The sequence below is a fragment of the Wasmannia auropunctata genome, unplaced genomic scaffold (genome assembly GCF_000956235.1).
Source record: "Wasmannia auropunctata unplaced genomic scaffold, wasmannia.A_1.0 LD335767.1, whole genome shotgun sequence".
NCBI classification, from domain to species: domain Eukaryota; kingdom Metazoa; phylum Arthropoda; class Insecta; order Hymenoptera; family Formicidae; genus Wasmannia; species Wasmannia auropunctata.
This window is the reverse complement of record NW_012027123.1, coordinates 519,793-533,894: the sequence shown is the minus strand read 5'-3', so window position 1 is coordinate 533,894 and position 14,102 is coordinate 519,793. Positions and strand designations below refer to the sequence as shown.

Genomic DNA, 14,102 nt, shown 5'->3' with positions numbered 1-14,102 from the left:
AGAAAAAAAAGGATTTTTTTGTTTGAGAGTTTTTTTTTCGCAATTTTTTTTTACAATTAAAAGGGATCAGATTTGACCGCAAACGCCGATTGAAAGCGCGGCATTCAATGGCGAGCCGTTCAGGCCTTTCGGCGGGCCGCAACGGAATAATTACAGATACTGCGTAATTAATTGACTTAATGCGGCGAATCGCGCCTATTTTCCGTAACGCAAGAAACAGTGCGTCGCGAAACGCGTTTTCCAATATCCATTGTGGCGCAGGGTCGCCGCGGTCAGTACCGCTTTGAATCGCTTGCAATCGCGCGAGAACAATCGACTGTATGACCACTCGAATTACTGGCCGTGTGAAACGCGAAAATTAATGCTGCATACACCGTGGCGACTCTTCGTTTCGATTTACGGGCTAATTATAGCGCAATTATTTTCGTAGCCAGAGTCCTATTGATGCGAATCGATATCGTGTGACGATGACGTCAGCATATCACAAGTTTTTAACGTCCGGAATAAAATAGTGTGTTAACCGAAGAAAAATTTCCCTCTAATTCCTTCGCCGAATTCTGCTCTCGTTCCGATAGTATTTCGACAGTCGTGTGTATGTTAAGGTATAGAAGCTTTATTTGTTGGCGCACACCGTAACGCGCGAATTGCCGCCCAGTTTCGTTTCTCGCGTTGACCAGAATGGCAGTAGATTTTTAATCGACAATAGTAGTCACACGCTCGTTCCAATATTAAAGGATTACAGCAACTCGACTGACGGATTCCGATTCGCGTTGTAGGTAAACCTACACACAGAACTGCAAGGGCATGCTCTGTTTATTTCACGAAAGATGATTAACTCACCTCTTTGTTCAACCCCTTTGTGACATGAGGATTTATATTTACGTAATCAGGAGGTTATATATTTATAGAGATACCTATCAAATACTTGTCTTAGATTATTTGATGACATTAATTTAAAAAGGGAAGCATTTATTGGGAAGAAAGAAGTTTATTTTAGTTCTCTGAAAATTTAATATTGATGACTTATTTATACACATCTATTGCATATATAATAATAATCCATTATAATTAGTAATAGAAAGAAGTATCTTATCGTGTAAAGAGATGTATAGAAAAATATATGAACTATAAAAATAATACAGATATTAAGGAAAAATCAATTGTTAAATAAATAAGTTGAGTGGATTATATATTAATATTTTAACAAGCTTCAGGATACGTGAATTTTATATTTTGTTCCTGTAAAAACTTTTTACACTTATGAAAAAGGGAACTCATATATATTTCAGAATATTCGCAGGGTTTTGATATAAAGTTAAATTGCACTATTTAACAGCGCGAACTCGATATAATTAACCACAACAAAGTAAATACACCTTGTTAAAAATAAAATAACATAAATTATTTAACGTGCAAATTAAAATTTTACTCTCAAAATTTGTATGGTTATGGCATTTAATAGAAAGAATATTGTAAAGATATTTTAAAAGTATAAGCAATCATTCTCTTCTGAAAATAAATTATAGATTACTAAAGTTTGCCATTCCATGATGGAATTATTAAACAATTGATTAATCTTTTTATTTTGGATGCTTTCTTTTAGTTGTAATATTGAAGAAAACAGTAATTGTGAAACGGAAAATATATTAATAATCAGCTCTAAAATACAACAAATATAATGTCATCAATTATCACTAATAAATCCGCATCTTTGATTCATTGCGGCATTAATTTCTCGCATAAGCGGTGAACTATTCTCTCTAATTTAGCTGAATAATTTATTGAGCAAAGGTGAAAACAGTTTGGACTGTTACGGATGACCATTTTGGTGCTATTCAAATTTTATAAAGGACCACTTGTGTGTTCCGCGACCGATCGATTGGAATCTTCTTCACATTTATAAAATGTGGCCGAGGGTGAACTTATTTAGCGCTTCTGACTGGATATCCATTATAATCTCTTAATTTAAACTTATCGATGTGATTTAATATAAATGTGTGAATTAATGAAACACGTGTAATTTCTTATAAAAATGCACTTCAAGAGGGTTAAAAGTTACATTGGGAGACGAAGAGAGCGATGAATAATAAATAAATCGTGAAATTCTCGAAGTCTTCTGATCAATTAAAATTTAGAATTGACATTTCAAGTATTGTCTTCTTGTTAAGAACATGCGCGAAAATAATTTAATTGAATTCGCGATCAATCCCACAACGAAATATTGTTCCCCGGAAATAAAAGGTGTATAGAAACCCGTTAACGAATTGTTTAACGAACCACGCTTGTCACGTTTTATCAAACATTGAAACGTCTCTCGTTAGTTGACTTTGCAACGAACCTCTTCTGCTTTGTATGCTTGTATTAACCTATCAATATTCCGATAAAAATAATACTATACTAACGTCATTATGTGAATTTGAAAGAATAGAAATATTTTTGTTTCATGATTATTTCTCTTTATTTCGTTGCGTCTCGCAACGGCGTGTTGTCGTAATTTTCTCGACTAACGGAAGATTGTGAAGACGCGATTTAAAGTCACACAATGGTTTGCACGACCATAAAAAATTTACTATTTTGCCAACGGCGTCTGTGAACTTCACTGATGTTTGAAAGAATAATGTGCCTACACAGGTTACTATATGCGCGTGCACGTTAGAAAAATCGCGATTATTTTTTACGATGTTTTTGTGATTTGACCGGCGAAAAAAGGAGTATTGTGATAATTCTTGTTTCATAATACTCGTATATATTGGAAAATTCGTTTGTATCCGATGAAAAATTGAGCTTTAAATATATGCGCATAAACGAAAATTCCTTGGTTCTATCTGGCCATTTTAAGCAAAATGTGCACTTTATTAAAAATTTTATTAAAAATCTTACAAATTTAGGTTAGAAATTGCGGTGGAAAGATCTGAATTTTAAAAGACTTTTATCAAAATATCATGAAATATACATGCAGACTTTTTGCACGATTATAAAATACACACACACACACACAAGCACAGATTTAGAACTTCTATCAGAAATTCAATATCAGAAAACCAGAATAGATCATATTTAATTTATGATTTTTAACTATTTTTAAAATTAAGAATAATAAAAATTGACAGTTTAATATGAAATATGTATTTGAAGTATAAAAATTATTTATATTTTTTCATTCTTTTTCTATACTTTTACTAAATGTGATTTTATACAATTTATTTTTAATTTATGATCTTAAAAGGAACGAATTTCATTTTTAAAATTTATTAAAAATGAATAATTCATTGAAAAAGTGCAATTAAAATTTTATTCTTGACGTTTAATGAACAGTAACTTTTTTTGTTATATATGCCTAGCAACAAGTAGATAATGTGTACGTATATAGAATACCTCAGGTAGTGCAGTAATTCGACTCAGTCAGAAATAAAGAACCTAGAAATATACGATAAAAAAGATATCCTTATTTCCTCTCTAGATCGCCGTTATAAAGATTTCAATTTAGCGTGAGGATAAGCTGCAGATAAAATCTCGGAAGTACTTGGAAGAACTATACAACATGTAAGCAATAGGAAGCGAGAAGATTTGAGAAACAATTGTCTTCGCTAGTTTCTCTCTTCATGAATAAAATATAAAAAAAAACAGTCGAATTTAGATCTGAATTCGAAAAGCGATCAAATAAAATAAATATCATTTTCTCTCGAATAAAATAGAATTAGGATGGACATGTAGAAAAATTATTCCACCAGTTTTTATCTAAATCCAGAATTACATTTCCTTCATCAATTTTAGCTTTTTATAGTTTTCTAATATGTATATTGAACAGTAACGTTTTTCAAATACAAATTGAATAAGTTTATGAATGATTAACGCCAGGATATATAATTTTTTATAGCAAATGGATTTTTCAAACAAGTCAGAGAGAGAGAGAGAGAGAGAGAAAGAGAGATTCTTCTTTTACAATCAAATTCTCATTTTCTACCGTTTGTCAATGCCATAATCTAATATCTAATTGATCACCACAAAAAATGAACGAGGACGATTCAATTCAAATGAAATAGAAATTCTATCAAATATATGCCAATGTTTAAATCTAGGTGTTCGTATAATTTTAACGAAAAGAATCTTAACTCTAATTTAGCATTTTTAATCATATATCACATACCAGTGTCTGAAGATATTATAAATCCTTTTTTATAAGTACATTTATTCGCGTGAATTTTAAATAAATCATGCCATTCAATATCAAATATTACATTAGCAATAATATACAAAAGTTGCTTACAATGAGAAAATAGTAATTTTTTTTTTTAGGGTAATTGTCAGTTATGAATGTCAAAACATGATGAATATAACGAAGACTTGTTCCGCAGAAAAGCCACTTCTATGCACGTAAAATGCACGTAAATGTACTTTCCGCCATTAGGAATTCTTTGAATCACTTTTACCGTATGATTATCCCTAAAAACGGTATTTGCGCGTAAGCACTCCTAATACTACACCGGGTGGCATACGTGCATGCATGCAAATGCCTAACGATCGGTGCAGTTGTATGTACTCGTACAATGCGTATACGTATGCACCGACAGCTAGCGTAATAGAACACTATACGGTCTGAGTGCATTCAGTCCCGGTGTTACCGGGGATCTGATTTATAGTGTCCTAAGAACATGGCGCCTATTCGATAAGTGGAAGTCACTTTACTCTCGTAGGAATTGTAGAAAGTTACGCGGGACTCCTCACGCGCTGGAAAATCGATGTGACGATCGGGTTTAGAATTTCCAGGCATGTGCCTTACTTTCATCGCGCAAAGACGAACAAAACTCTTATCAGATCGTACGTGCCGAGAAAAGAATTGGATGTGATAACACTTCTAAATATCGTGATTAAATCGTTTACCGCTAAGGGAGTTATATATCGATGAGGAGAAGAAGTTTCTCAAACTGATAAAACTGTACGGCAACTATTTATTATATCAAGACGTGACTGTGTACAACTTGTTAAACGTGAATGCGTTTCAGTAAAAAAAAAAAGAGAACAGAAAAATTGTGGGAATTGTTTAATTCGATAACGATCGAAGTGAAAATTGGCGTGACAGATATACGATATAATGGGATCTGTGTCTATTTTTCAAACTGAAAAATATATACAGAACAAATATAAATCGTCGACAATCAAATTTGCTTACGCCGAAACCGATAGAGCAATGTATCGGATCCGTTCATCGATTTGCGTGAAGCGAAATGCTCGAAATAACGTACGTCTGCAATCCCACCGTTCCGGATACCGTTATTTATAGCGCTGAAACGCAAAACAACAGATTAACTTTTAAATGTTGACGTTTGCTTTACTTCGTAAAGCGATCGCATGTGTAACTTTAAACGAGAAAACCGAATACTTTATTCATACCGAGATATATTGTAGATGCAACTTCTTTTTTTTTTACATTTTCGTTATTGTCTCGAACATCAAAGCGAAACAGGTAGTTTCGCCGCGGAGCACCATCTTTGTGCGTAATAGCGAGTATACGACGTACATTCTTGTTAAGAAATTCCGTAATAAACGTCATTTCATCAAAGGGCTTACATAAAGAATGCATTTATCCGAAAGGGGAAATAAGAGACGTAAGAAAATATGCTATTTCATCAATGTGGGTATATATTTAAGGTATATAAATTTATTCCTCCACCGTCGACGGAGGGAGAATAATATCATGCAATCTTGTACGCTTATTTAACAAATATATGTATATCGTACCGCAGACAGAAACTACGATGTAAATTTAAATTTATACAACATTCGAAGACGCTAGTAAAGGTAATTACTAATCATGAAGTGAAATAATCTTCTACATGGATTTTTTTTGTATGTTGCAGTGCAACCAGCGTTTGTGCGTGTCATCGACGAAAATACGAAGAATACTCTGAGCACCGGCGCCACTTTAGGACCTATAAACGAGGGTACGCCAATATCTTTGTACTGCGAGAGCGGAGAAGGCAAGCCTGTACCAGTGGTCGAGTGGTTTAAGGATGATCAGCCACTCGAAGGTAAGATTTGCAATGTGCTTACGTTGAAGCCGATAGGGTCAGACCTGTTAAATTCGTAAGCTCGTACGTGCTTTTGAGGAAATTTGAAAGACGATGAACAAGACAAGACTTACTTCTTTTACTGATCTTTTCTTTATAACTTTTTATTAAATAATTTAGCCACACGTCTGACAATTTCTTATTCTTCTTGTATTAATAAAAAAATCGCCGAGTAATTATGTAGTAATAAATTTATGAGAGCCATCTGATATCCATCTGACATCTCAATATGACTGTAATCTAATTATGCAAAATGCAATATAACTACGAAACGTAATTTTATCTACATAATAATTTAGTAAAATTTTATCTTATACGTGTAATAATAATCTAGTAGCCTAGATAAAATAAATGAACGCTGTAAATATGCGATTTTATTTTCATACTTTAGTGGAATTGCATCTGAATTAAAATGTAAAAGGAAGCATTACCACTGAATTATTATTCAAATGCTACTGAAAGATAAAGAAGCCTTCTTCATAAGTTATCCGATGGTATCAGAAATATCTCTTTCTATTATATTATTAACTTTACGTGTACTTTTAAAGAGATGCTAAACACGTTATTCTTTACTCACTACGCATATTTCAGTATGTGCTTTATTCTAAATTCGTGCGTTAATGAACAAAATACATAACATACAAGAATCTCTCCTTCTCTGTCACCTCACCTATCAAGAAACGTTCCATTTCAGCAATGAGCTCGTCGACTATCACTGATACCGGAATTGGTACTAGCAGTAGTTTACTGGAGATGCAAATTACACGAGAAGAGTTAGGCGCAACGTTCACGTGTAAAGTCAACAGTACTGCACTCGTGGAGCCACTAACAGTTGATATTAAACCAGACGTACACGGTGAGTACATACATCCAATTCAAGAATAACAGTAGGATGTGTTTGCAACCCGTTGAAGAAAAACATACGAGTGTCATTTACGTATCATTATACGTGACATTACTGAAATATCCTTAATATTACAGAAGGCTTTTGTTCGCTAATTTTCATTAAATTTATACGTACAGAAGAGAACCCTTTGGAAATACTATCGGCTGAGCTGAACAATCTGGCAATTTATTTTTTCAATACTTAATGATCATCATCAACGTAATAACAAAGCGTTTGATGTGATAGACCATCATGGTGCTGAAGCTTTTCAATGTATAAGGTACTCCAATTAAAAAGCATACATTGATCATCACGTGCGGTATTGGACTACATATATGAGTCGATTATTGCATATTCCGTCGATGGGTAAAATGTTGTATGCCTGGATCGCTTACAATTTCGATCGCGCGATGTAATTTGCACACGATGTAGTACGCAATTCGATAACCGGTCGCTACAAACTCAATGCGAGCATAGTAACGGAATGAACGAATGCGGCATACTTTGACCTAAATTTGCAACAATTCCGCCGGGTATCGTTTATTCATTAAATCAAAACACCGGGTAACATCGGGTAAGCTCACCGTACGGGGTATGGGTATGAATATGAATGACACCGCGACCAGCGTACTATATCAACGCGGCCGAACGAGCAGAATTTTTGCGCGGAGTGTATCCAGCGCGGAATATAAACTAGCTTAACTTTCAATGTCAATTAGCATTTCCTAATAAGGGCTGAGTTATGTAACATCAAAGATTAAAAAGTTTTGGTGAATCGTGCTTCGAAGGCGTTAGTGGGGAACGAGATCTCCTTTCTTGAATCTTAAAAGAATTTTGTTTTCGCTGGAATATAGTAAAAGTCTATTTATCCAGATATTATCCATATGATATTATAAAACTGAACAAAGTCGGTGCATCAATAATCATTTATGTAAAAGAATATCTCTGAACGTCGTACTTCGTATTTGTTATCTCATATCACGTATCGATTTGTTTTATTATGTAAGAAAATGTCTGACTCCATCTGGCAATACGTACGATAAATCTGGGTATAGTTTGGGGATAAAAATAATAGTAAATAATAATATTAGTACATCCAGCACATGCGATAAAAATCGACCGCTACTAATTATTAGCCATTTACGGCAAATTAAATGCTCAGAGCAACTTTATTAATCCTTTTTATATAGTTAACACGTTCAATAGGATAGTAGTTTGCTTGTCAGCGATCGATTTTCTATCGCATAGCTTCCCATATCCCATTTTCTCCAACACCTTCAATAACGTATGTTACATTTGCAATAAACTGATTCAGCAGCGTGTTATATCCGCACTAAACTAACTCAATGTGTATTATGCTTACGTCTACTATATTATGTACTATAAAACGAGTTAAGTACATTACGTCGCAGACGTGCGTACACTGTTAAACGTTCTCAAAACGTGGAGTTTAAATGTGTCAACCGGCCGTTCTCCATTTCGGTACAATGTAATAACCTAGTTAAAGAGAAGCTTTGCCCTAACGTTTAACTCATCCTAGTTATTCAACACGAGAGAGATATTGTCCGGAGGGGTTGAGTCATTTCACATTTCCGCGGGTATTCTCGCCGGCACATCCAGCCGCGGGCTTAAGCCATAAGAAACAGCTGAGGGAGAGAAAAAAAAAGCGCGCCTCCATATTTCACCGCACAATAATGCAATTCGGGCGATCTATAGACGTAGATGGTTTCGGGATTCGCTTTGAGGATTCTGCAGCTCGGCGCTTAAAATCTCTAAAATTCGGGGCGAAGAGAGAGAGAGAGCGTGCAAACGCAGAGACATCGCGCTTTGAAGAGTGTAAAGCGAGAGTACACGAAATTCGATTTCGCCCGCGAAAAAGTGATTTGCATCACGAATTTGGATTTCTGCACGGGCAGAAAGTGCCGCCGTGCAGTCATAAACCACTCCGCTGCCGAATTTTTAAAACGGAAAACTGGCAGAACATATTTTTAAACTTTGCCAGGGGGGAAAACTTTATACGGGTTGTAACTGGGTACCACCCTCCATATCGCATCAGATAAAGCGAATTTTACGCGTAGCCACGACGGTAAAAAATAGCATAGAGCGTAAAATTACGTAACATTACTTCGTGCTTATTATGGTGACGGAAACGTCGCCTAGTACATTTTTTTCGTAACACCATAATCGAGTTAAAGTGACGCGAGAGCAACGAAAAGTCTATTATATATGATTCCTCAAGCTTTTAGCGGAAACGCAGTTTAATGAAGTATATAAAGTACTTGCATTTTTCCTGACATCCAGATAAATGAAATTTTATATTGGGGTACTTTGTGAAGCGTCAGGCTAACTGATATGTATAAATGAAAGTAAAATATACAACGTGCGCGTTGTTAATTATTCAACGAGAAAATACACTTAATATAATTGCACTTAATTCTATAGAATATAAATTATATTATATGTTACATCAAATCGTCACAACAATATGGAGCTGTTGCTCCAGAATTCATATCGGCACGACAGAGAAACCTTAATGGAGTTCTCTCATTAACTGTACCGCTACCTCACACCAATACGTAATTTTAGTCGAAAATTATTCTCTTTTAGCGGATACGATTTTCATATAAATTTCGAGCTGTTTTAATAAACTGCCTATTTGCCCACTTGCGTTTAAAATTACCTTACGCCGTAAATTACTCAATATTATTGAACAATATGCTTGGTAAATGTCTATGTGACTGATAAATGACGGGAATAGAGGATACTTCGGTGATTTAAGCGAAAATGCTCCGCTTGAATAAGCGAAACGTGACGTTCTCCTATTCCTCCTATTCCTTTTAACAGCGCGATTATAATAACGTGCTAAAATGCTCAAAAAGTTCTTTCTTCGTTCATCTTTTAACATGTGCATACATCACCGCTGCACGAATGCGCCGAAAGTATACCCGCGTCATTACGGCCGGTAGGTACTTGTAATTACAACGCGCCCGTATCCGTTATTTGAACATTATGTAAGCGTGAATCCGCCCACGCGTACGAAATTTTGCATGTTGTAAGTAATTAAATGTCCATCACTTCGCGTGCGGGAGAAGGGTATTTCCGCGCGCGGGACGCGTGTAAAATCACTGATGAATTTACGAAATTAATGTTGCACACAGGCCATTCTTGTGTGTCGCGATTAGAAATTTATTAACGTTAACCGAATTTCACGCCGCGTATTATCACTGCACAAATAGATACACGCATACGCGTAATTCTCGGCTCGGGGCGCATCGATGAACGCGTTATTAACTGCGAAATCGACAGATTAATTTCCTTGCTCTCACGTGGAGGTGCGTCGATTATATTGAGGAAAAATTTAAACTTCGAAATACAGCATGTTGACTACAAGTTTATACCTATTTCTTCAAATACACCAACCATGTACAGTCAACATGCTGAATTAAGCCGTTTAAGTTTTCTTTTTTAACTTTCCTCATTATTATCGATGCACCTCCACGTCAATCTCTCGACTCAAATGCAATGTTACAATTGCTTAAATGTTCTCTTCTGAGTCCTTTTAACTCTTGTCAGAGCATGGTGGATCTCCCATCGTATTTCTGCGGCGTGCGCCATAATGTTTACAATTTTACGCAGATATACGCGGATCTATACAGTTTAACACCGGTTCCGAACAACCTTAACTTAATTAAGGGTTCTCACAGCAAGATACACTCTTTGTGTGATTTGCCATTGGCCTTCCAACAGGTAGCGATCGAATAAAAATCCGATGTTTCTTGATCGAATTTGAATCAAAGTCTTCGGCACTGAATGCAGACGCACAACCCTCTGCGCCGCACGATCGCTTTCGTTGATCATAATAAGTGAATGTAAATTATTATCGCGCGTTGATTTGTCATTATTTGTTTCCTTGTTTATACTTCCTTATACAATTACTACGATAAATATGACGCTGCGATATTATCGGAGAAGAAAGCGATATCTTACAAAATGCGGTTTTACCATTTGCAACTCTACGTGTTAGAATTGTCGACATATATACTGTTCATAAACCAATCTCTCTCGCAATAATTACTATCGCCTCTCGATAATTATGATTAGATTTAGGTAACGTAACCGTTATAATGAGGGGCTCTTCCGGTAAATCAAATGCGCTATCAATTAATTGTGAAGCGATGGCAATTCTAATTCTCATTAAATAATGAGATTTGCATAATGGATTTCTTCGTAATATAAAAGAACGTGCTATCACAGGACGGAAAATTATCACGCGCTAAAGAAGAAAAAAACAATAAGCCGGGAACGTGTTGCGTGTTCTTTCTGATACCCGATAAAAATGTAATTAAAGAGATAAAAATGTTGAAAGGGTTAATAATATAGTATTTAGATAAATTACTTAGAAAAATGCGCTGGTATACATATAAATTCGTTTTATCGTGAAAGACCTCGGTTTTATCGAACTAAAACTCTGAATTATAGGTCAACTAATCGCATAATACCGCACATAATATCTAATAGGAATTAATTTTACTAACACTTTTTATTTAATTAAACCGCATAAAGAACTCGGAGAGGCAAATACGAATTTACGAATAACACACGTCCGACTATGATATATTTTCGCTTTGTGTCGTTAATTTGTAATGCTCTTATTCGCTTATTGCTGTTAGCGTTGCTTCTCTCGTTACACGAGATTATAGAACTCGATGACATTCAACGCTTTTGCTAACGAATCGTCCTGCACTGTTCCATTTCGATCCCGTGTCCTGCAAAATTGTCTCTCAGCGCGATAAAAATTAGATCGACGGAATGTAAGCGAGCAACGTGAAAAATTCTGAAGGAAGAACGAAATAGCCGCACCGCTGAGCTTCAAGCATGAATCGCAGCTTGAAATTCTTCAACACGGTCAGTTTGGTGTATAGGAAATATAAATAAATTCCCGGTGAGCCGTACCTAACTATCCACGGTGAATTTAAAGCGGAAATGTCGCGAATGCCCGCGGGATATCTGCGAAAATCTCACGGTCCCCGCAGCTGCTCGTTGAAAGTCGGTGGACGCAAGAGGTTTCCGGGAGTGACAAGAACCCGCGAGCAGGCGAATCCGACGGAGTTTTCAGGCGGAGCGTTTTCTTATAGGCAAACAAAACCAGGAAATCGCATTGCCATTGGCTACGGACTTAAAAAGTCTCGTAACCGGCTTATCGGGTTGCGAACTCTCAGAAATTTTCGGACGCGGAGGAAATTGGAGGAAAATGAACGTTGAATTTCCACCGGAGAATGAGGGAGGAATCTCTATATCCCTTGTCATGTTAGACGTATCTTGAAAATGGCGGTGATTAGAGAACATTCCTGAAGATTTTGAAAAGAGAATTGGCAATCCCGTTAAATTACTTTTTTTTGCAAAGAGTGCGTATTTTCCTTACTTCTTTGTGCTCTAACAGAAAATCGATATTTAAATTAATTCCGATGTATTATGTATATGTGCACCCTGAGGGATGCAATTTTTGTTTAAGCGAAAATTAGCCGTTAAAGATTATTGAAGCTCTCAGAAATCCATGAAATTTTTATATCTTGAAATTTCCCGTTTAACGTTTACCATTTTTTGTTAAACGATGTTTATATTCAGCAACGTAAATTAAGTAATTCCGGACTAACAATTCAACGAGGAAATCTTATTTATATCTTATTTATATTTCGTAAGCTCCTGAACGAGAGCGCAATTCCCTTGTAAACTTTCGCCGAAGCGTTACACCACCTTCACGCTGGAATAAGGTATCCGCGTTACTCTCTTGAAAGCGTAGGTGCGATAAAACACGTTCTATAATGCAACCCACTGCCATCCATATGAATTCAAAGTAAATGCCGGTGCGCAGATTTGTTCCAGGATCAAAAGCGTCAGCACATTTTTCCAACGAGAAAAAAACTATTTACGTAAAGAAAGTGACTTTTTACCCCTCTTTTGCCGCTTCTGTCACCGTTCTCTCTCTCTTTCTCTCTCTCTCTCTCTCTCTCTCTCTCTCCCTCCCTCTTCCTTTCTTTCTCTCTCTTTCTCCCTCCCTCCGTTCGTTTCTCTACATCCGCTGTGCTGTCAGGTAGGGGGAGTGCAATTGAAGGCAAATGCAATTCCCGATATTAGATTCGCCATTCGCTCTCTATTCGGATCCTGCGCCTTTTCTTCTCGTGTTCCTCTTGTATTGAATACCGTTCACCGAGTTTGGCCGGTGAATTATCGGCCGATGTTTTCTGCATGACTTTGCGAGAGGCATCAACGACCAACCCCACTAATACCAAGCCACACGTATAATAATCGCGCAGTTTGATAACCGCCAGTTCGCGCGGGAGAAATAAACTAGCGGCACGTTGAAGTTTAAAAAAAAATGTAATTAAAATTTAACTTTCGTTAAATATAATCAAAAGTCGCGGGTAACGTCCTGTTTAATCCTTTCGAATAAAAATTTTTACGAACCGAGGACGCCCGAGAGAGTATTCATGAAACGCTCATTACAAAAACAACGATGGCATGATTAATGCGTGGATATACGCATATAATTAATTTGATAGTTACAAATTCTATTTAAATGTAAAATAGTTTGTTGCAAGATACTTCGCGAAAGTTTAATGCGCGTACAAAATTCCAAGTGTGCGTAATAGCTCGCGGGGGCAAACTCGAACGTGAGTCTCACGGTCTGCACCGTGATGTACGTGACGGCCCGTTACCCGTTCGCGAAATCTATCGACGCTAATGGATATACCTACATGTACGGCGGCGAGGAAGGGAGGGGGGGGGAGAGGAAGAGAGGGCGGATATGCATCGTCACCGATTAACACGGTTCTATAAGCCATTTTTATCGTAAGCTGTGTGTCCCTGTAGAAGCTTCCGGGATCGATTTAACGATACCGAAATGACAGTTTTCGAATATTCCATTAACCGTGAGTTTCCGGAGATAGGCGCGGAGGACACTCGGAGCAAGCACTGAAAAGTTGTCCGTCAGGCTTGTCTATCGACATCCCTATCGCCGCGACGACGTACGTACAAACGTTTCGGCCGTTACGCTAAATAAAATCATTAGCTAAATAATACAGGCTCGGCTGTATGTTAAATAAACAATAACTAGCTAAATAATAGTACACTGTCACCAGCTAAATAAA

At 36.5% G+C, this 14,102-nt stretch overlaps 1 protein-coding gene across 4 annotated transcripts in view; it reads left to right on the top strand.

Annotated features, from left to right (window-relative positions):
• The window catches only part of LOC105456125 (hemicentin-1), a 154,839-nt gene that overhangs the window by 102,675 nt on the left and 38,062 nt on the right, over positions 1-14,102 (top strand). For all 4 annotated transcript variants that reach the window (XM_011699945.1, XM_011699944.1, XM_011699943.1 and 1 more), the window contains exons 4-5: positions 5,859-6,029; positions 6,763-6,924. In XM_011699945.1, coding sequence (XP_011698247.1) covers positions 5,859-6,029; positions 6,763-6,924 — 333 coding nt within the window. The remainder of the gene's footprint in view (positions 1-5,858; positions 6,030-6,762; positions 6,925-14,102) is intronic.